This window comes from Schistocerca serialis, chromosome 2 (assembly GCF_023864345.2).
Source record: "Schistocerca serialis cubense isolate TAMUIC-IGC-003099 chromosome 2, iqSchSeri2.2, whole genome shotgun sequence".
Lineage (NCBI taxonomy): Eukaryota > Metazoa > Arthropoda > Insecta > Orthoptera > Acrididae > Schistocerca > Schistocerca serialis.
Window position 1 is genome coordinate 641842614 of NC_064639.1, and position 7460 is coordinate 641850073.

Consider the following 7460-nt stretch of genomic DNA (forward strand, 5'->3'; position numbering starts at 1 on the left):
AAAATAAATATTTCTCCTAATACAATGTTTATATATAAAGTTAATTAGTAATTATGTGTGTGTTGTAGGATTCCTTGATTGTGTGGGATGTTCGGACAGGTGAACCAGTTCGTGTGGTACGCTTGAGTGGTGGTGGTGCCCTTGTGAAACAGTTAGTGTTGTTGGCCCCAGGTGATTCAGTAGCGTGTGACTGTGGAAGCCAAGTCCGAGTGGTGCGGTTTCCTCTCGCGTGTGATAAGACTGATTAAATCGTGAGGTCTGCCACATAACTTTAACTTTAAAAAAATTGTAAACTATAGGCAGCTGGAAGTGTATTACAGGAAAATTGTCATCTGCACCCACTAAGTTGCTCCAGAACATTCTGAGTGGAAAAGCAAGATTTCAGAAGACACAAAGGGTGAAACTGATTTTTCCCAGTGTGTGTTAACCTCTGACACATTCATGACAGAATTATGCTTGTCGCGCAGCTGATATCACGTATACATGTTTAGGATGGGAATGTTTTGTGTTGTGATCAAGTTAGTCTTTTGTTTTTATTGTAATTTGGAAGTGTGTTTCTTAAATCTATTTATAATTGTGTGAAGAAGTTGTTTGAGTGTGTATGTTTGTATCACCACATTTTTCATATTCATTTGCAGTTAGCTAAAATCAGGGCACATGATCATATGTGTAGAATATTATAGGATAAGGTTAAGCGACATGATGTTTCTGTTGGTTAAAGCATCAGCAACGATGATTTGAAAGTTGTTGATTCAAGTCAAGATAGGCATTAACATATTCCCCAGTGTCGAATACGGCATTCTCTTTTGACAAAGCTTTGTTTGTTCACTCATGCCATTTCACTGTGTGGTTTTGATGGCATGCAAATTTTTAGGTCACCATAACTTGGAGGATATGGATTAAAATATATGAACACTACGGAATTTCATCTCACGTCAGGCACACTTTATCATTGTGTTGTTCGTTAAACCTTTGGTTGCATGACTTCTACTTAACTATGTTCCTAAGATAATGTAGGGAACTTTATTATTGCAGTACAAAAGTTGAAACCTTTGGTTCTCTTTAGAGCATCTTTTCTGAAAGACTTTTGCGTTGAAATGTGAAGAATCTTGTATCCCACTCTCCTCCCATCATTCATCTGTTCATTTCTACAGAAACCTCAGTTTACTAACTTTATTTTATTGTTAATTCCAGATTAAATTGGCCATGCCATATATTTTGTTCGTATAATTGCTTCTCTCTGCCTTTTTCTTTACCATATTAAAAAAATACACTAGACTGAACATGAGGCACTTGCCCATGATTTGATTCTCTTCTGATCACATGTTGGGTATTGCTGCTTCCCTATTTTAATAGGTTTACTGTTTGTGTAAGTCATCAATGCCAAAGTGTATCACTATTTGAGAATCCACTGTCTGCAGTTACCAGAAAGTGAATATACGTACAAGCTGTTGCTGGATTTTGACCAGTTATCACTATCCTTATTTTGCATTGTATCCTGTATAATATGTTGTAGTGTATCTTTCTTTAGTGCAGTGTTAATTAATGCTGATGTTCTGAAGTACACCCATTCCACACCTTACCATAGCATTTCATTTTGTCTGTCTCCATTCATGCATTATTGAGAGAGAGAGAGAGAGAGAGAGAGAGAGAGAGAGAGAGAATTTCTTAACTAATGACTTCATTTTTAACATTCTGCAAGTAGTGCCAAATATCAAATGGGGTCATTATTTAGTGCTTTAAATGTGATGAGTTTCACTTTTTTACTCCTGGGGTGTGAGTCACTGTCTCACATCAGTTTTTCAGTGTTCTTTAATTTGTGTGTTGTCTACAGAGTTTTCCACTTTCCTTTTGCTAAACAAATTGTAATTTTGTTTTAGGTATGTGTATGTAGTTTATTTATTTTTTTTCTTCCCTCTCGTAGCACATAACAATTGGTGTTAGTAATTCTCTTGTGTTGGTAAAATTCTAAATCTTAATGAGTCAGAACCAAGTGAAATCCGTTGACTACATTTTATAATGTATGATTTTCTGTGATTCACAGCAAAAGTAAATCAAATTTTGGCCAGTAGTAATTACAGTGACGATTATGGCCCAGTGATTTCGAAGTCTTACGCTGCTTCTTTTACACTTCAGTGGAAATTAGACTATTTAGAAAATGTTTTTTGTCATTATCATTTAAATATTATAACATCTATAGATTTACCCAAAACAATTGCAATGTCTCAGACACTCTGAACTTGAATACTTTTACACATATTCGTAAAGGGAAAGCTGTAGACATGGAAAGAGCATGAAGGGGAGGGTTATCATCTCAGAATCCAGTGGTGAATGAAGCAAAAGAGGAAAGAAGTAATAAATTGGGTGTTACTGGTTTGTTGATATTTCTTTTATTCTTTTTTGTAGAACTGTTTTAAGTGCCTTTACTTGTCTGTATATTGATGTTTTAGATTTTCTTTTATTTACTTTGTATTTGAAGTAAGAGAGAGAAGAGCAGTTGTTTATGTGAAAGCTGAAACATTGATGTCACCTACATATTTAAAGTTTTTCACGTAAGTCCATACTTCTGAATGTATGTGTTGCATGAAGTTAAATTTGAAGGTGACATATGAAGTGTTTATTCATATATGAAGTGTTTATTCATATATGAATCATGCCAAAAAGCCAAAGATGGTAATAATCCATTGTTCTCTCTATTATTCTTGTTTTCTTCCCGTTTATGTTGTATGATAATGAAATTAAAAATTTTATGATGGTGATAACTGTAGGAGAAACGTTCACTTATGTGCTGTATATAATGGTGGTTATCAAGCATTTATATTGTAGATTCTGATTACTTTGTGTAATGTCTAGCTATTTTCCACCTTTTGTTTTTAAATGTATGACTTTTTGTCAGAAGCTGTGCTTCTTATTTTCAGAGTATTTTTAAAAATACATTAAGGAAGGCAATATGTCACTTGATGAAATCATCATGAGTTTCCATTCAGGTGGTTGCATCGAAATTCTGGAATTTAGACAATCACACGGATGGAAGCTTGAGAAGTTTTCAAGTGCTGTATATGCTGGGAAAGTCTACATTCACAAATATGTCACTTTTTTTCATGGATCCATAATGATATTCTGTTAATGTCAAGAATGTCTGTGTTTATATATGCACAAACCTGTGAAATTTATATTGACTTGTGGCCAGTTATATGTTTTGTGTGACTTGATGTATGTTTTTTCCCCTCAAAAACAAAGAAAATAAGAAGTACTAGGTAATACTTGCCAGATACTGTCTCTGGTAGTGGACCAAATTTGGAAAAGCTTCGGAGTACAAAGTGTTAACTGTAAATTGGATAAATTCAAAATTTTAATCAGTGCTTCGCATCATAAATCGAATTTGTTATTAAGTATCTGTAGATCTTGTTATATATACTAAGTGTTGTCAACACAGAATCTGTTACTTTTTAGATTCTTTCTGTGTATGGTAAAACCTGTATTTTACATTTTACTTTGTGAGATGCCAACTTATGAAAAAAAAAAAAAAAAAATCGGGAGTTGTTTGGTTTCTTGCTTTATACAAAAATCTCCAGTATATAGTGGATGGAGATTGCAGCCAGTTTGTAAGATAAGTAGTTTTAGCATGTGTTGAGTCTTATGAAGACAGAAATGTGTAATTTTATTTTCTTGTGATGTGTACTTTGAAAGACTGAAGGGACTTATACAATGCTAGTAAAATGGCTTCAGATACATTGGTTTGATGAAATTAAGATCCTGCAAAAGCAGAGGCAGTTACAGAAAAGGTGTTAACTGTGCAATATTGAAAAAGTTAAAGTGTGAATCTCTTGCAAAAAGGGTAAATCTGGCATCTTTGCAGTAGACTAGTCATATTCTAGCAATGTGGTTGGCACACCATCCATTTAGAATATAAAAGACTGTTAAGGGAGGAAAGAATGTGATTCTGTATTACCTGTTACTGTTTACTGCAGACATGGCAAGACAAAATCTGTGCTGTTTGTATGTAGTAAAAAAAGTACAAATTTTTGTGATACAGACACCAAATGTGGGGTGTAAGATGTTTGACAATCAAACTGCTAACATACTGCAATATCAGAATGAGATAATGTAAAATCCAGGTCTTACTTTAATATTTATTTCTGTTAAATCATCATTACTTTCATATTAAACATTTTTATAGCAGTCTGTATGGAAACAGAATGTGTGTGCGCTTCTTCTTTGCAAGGTAAAACACATCCGAGATGATTTATTTGATGTGGGCAGGAACTTTCAATAAGTTATAGTCTTATCCATCAGCTGGTTTTCTCTATTCTGAAGTTCCTTTCTAACAAACATCATTGCCTCGAATTCCTGAAAAATATGTAACATAAGGTATCCTTCTTCAAGACTTCCTATCCATTAAGTTAGTTTCCTTTCTTTTTTTCTTCCTTCCTTCCTTCCTTTCTCTTTTTAGAAAGTAAATCTTATTCTCTGGGAGGAATCTTGCGCCCCATTAAAATAATTAAAGAACTTGGGTAACTGATGTCAGATTAACATTACTGAGCATGAAACTCTCCATTTATCAACTATCCAAGTGAAAGACTGTTCTGCACATCATTGTGTGCAATTTTATTGACTGTGCTACAGAAAGGTGTGGGCTGATGCTGATACACAGAATGCACGTATCAGTTTATAATAATTTTCTGTAGTGGTTGCTACATTTGATTTCAAATGGAATATAATGCATTTATTTCGCATACAAATATTTAAGCACAGCACACCTTTGCTACACCCCCTGCCCTGTGTATATCCTGTGTGTGTGTGTGTGTGTGTGCTGCATATGCATGTTGTTAAATGTGTTAAAGAATTGTTATTCTTGTTAAGACTGGAGAATCATCCCAGATAGCGGATGGAAGATAAATATTGTAAATTAAATTATATATTTTTAAAGTTGGACTGCTGATGCATAGGAGGCTACTGTTTTAGTACTAAATTTATTTATAACATTTAAATGAATTGAATTGATGACTTAAGCAGAAGAAAGGTTGTATTTTATAGTAAAGTTTCTATTTAAAGACAAATGTTTGTTCTTATTAAGAAATCCTAATTAGTGTGTGATGGAACTGACCTGGATAATGTTATCTCGTTCTCTGTAGCACTAATCTTGAAAATGTTGAAGCTGGAAGTTTAAATTAGGTTGGTATGGTGTTCGAGCAAAGGTGTACACAACACTAATTTTAGATGACATTAATACACACATTTTATTCCTTTCAAAGTTTGCTATTGATTGTAGTGATCAGTTTTTGCAGTATGAAAAATTATTGTGCACCAGAATCAGCACCCATGATTACAGTGGAAAATTAATTACTCTTGTGGCACAAAATAAATTGCTCACATTTATACAAAATCATCACAGTTCTCAGTTATCACAGTTCCTGTTAAAGAGAATTACATTCCAGTAATTCATTTAAATCAGTGCCACAACAGATCTCTCCAATGACAATTATGTTTCACTTTCTTGCTAATTATAACAAATTCATTTCAAACATTCATTTATTTAGGTTACAGAGATTGCTTGAAAGTTATTAAATATTAGAGCTTTTGAATTTTGTGGCGATCGATGCACATATTTTCATGCACAGATTGTATTTGTGGCGTAAGTCAACACTGAGAGCGCCCTCCAATGTGGGTCTTACTTTCAGCATCCAAACTGCGAATTGACAATTTTGAGTGATGTCTTACTACTTATAGGCAGGCATAAGAACAAACTGTTATCAGTTAGGTTGGATTTTACAATTTTTGATAAACTACAAAAACTAATGTGATTCTGAATTATAAAAAATGTTGCTAGTCAGAAATTTAGAAAAATGCATCAAACTATTCTCCTTATGCAGTGTGAATCCCCTTGTTTACATGAATGAATGCCAATATTACATATTATGATACCTATATGAAATTATTGAGTAGTGCTACATGTGATACTGACGAAAAATGAAGGGGACAAAAGTATGTAGTGAAAGTTTGGAAGCTAACAGTGATTAGTACAAAAGTTGTAGTGGAAAGTGAGTCTGCTTAAATTTCAAATGGTGTAGGTCACCTGTCTCAGATAAAAGTATTAGCTCATAGGTTTTTGCACATGGTGAACTGTAGTGCTAACTTTAATTATCTTAACTTTTAATTAACAGAGTGCTAATTAGAACTATTTACACCATTAGAATCAGAACAGCAAAAACTAATAATCTGGATAATAAATTCCTGTGAAGTTGGGTATAAATAAGAAACTGAAATTTTTATACAAGTTTTACATACCAACAGATAAATGTGTTGAAAGATAAAAATCGTAAAAAAAAAATCGTTATTTATTGGAGTAGAAAAATGTAAAATGTGGGAAGAATCCCCTTACTGTGTAACAAGAAGTTGGCAGGTGAATAGTTCAGATTGTTGTTATTATTTAGGAAAATTAACAGAAGTTAAAAAAAAATCTGGAGCCTGTTTTATTCAGAAGAGCATCTGATAGAACACAAAGATTAACACAGCAAAAATACTTTTGAAACATTTAATCCTATCTTATTTGTAACTCGTACACTTTCACACACACAAAAGTTCCTAGAGGGGCGCACAAATAACAGGATGTTAGAGAAGTGATGCTCACATCTCCAATACTTATCATTCTGCTGTTTTGTCTGTTGTGTGCATTTCAGTACTCATGCTCTGATCTTCATTGGAACACCATTAAGCAAAGGTATATGTAGGTGTTGGACAAAAATATGAAACATCATGGAAATGCATATCTGTGCTTGAACATAAATACAGATACTTGCCAAGTCTGCAGGTTGCAATTTTGTATTTGACAGTGAATGGCACCTATCCAATGTCCTCAATATGTTGCAAGTGCAGTAGTGGCCAGAACAGTGTTCTGTGTAGTAGTGAGTGCATTATGATAGAGCTAAGTGAATTTGAACATGAGCAAATTGTTGGTGGTCATATGGTGAGTGCTCCTGTAACCAAGGTAGCCGAAGTCTTTGGTGCTTCAAGAGGCACCATGTTGAAGCTTTATACCATATAAAGGGAAAGCTGAAAAACATCATCTGCTAAGTCACAACGCAGATGAAAATGTGTGTTGAGTGATCATGAAAGACAGTCATTGAAGAGGATCCTGCCAAAAAATAACAAAGGATGACAGATGCAAAAGTCGCCCAGACTTGAGTTGCACTCATAAACCGCATCAGCACCAAAACAACATGAGGGGAGCTCCATAAGCAGGGAACTGCAGGGTGAGGTTGAATTCCAAAACCACTCAGCTGTGATGCAAATGCCCATAATAGGAAAATATGGTGCCAAAGCCATAAAACTTGGGACTGAGCGAGGTGGCGCAATGGTTAGCACACTGGACTCTCATTCTGGAGGATGACGGTTCAATCCCGCGTCCAGCCATCCTGATTTAGGTTTTCTGTGATTTCCCTAAATCACCTCAGGCAAAC

The 7460-nt window shown here is 34.4% G+C and overlaps 1 protein-coding gene across 1 annotated transcript in view; it reads left to right on the forward strand.

The window, feature by feature from the left end:
- LOC126457717 (sterol regulatory element-binding protein cleavage-activating protein) overlaps positions 1-5060 on the forward strand; it is a 229539-nt gene extending 224479 nt beyond the window's left edge. Inside the window, exon 23 of the mRNA XM_050094254.1 lies at positions 69-5060. Coding sequence (XP_049950211.1) covers positions 69-248 — 180 coding nt within the window. The 3' untranslated portion in view covers positions 249-5060. The remainder of the gene's footprint in view (positions 1-68) is intronic.
- Positions 5061-7460: the final 2400 nt, after the last annotated feature.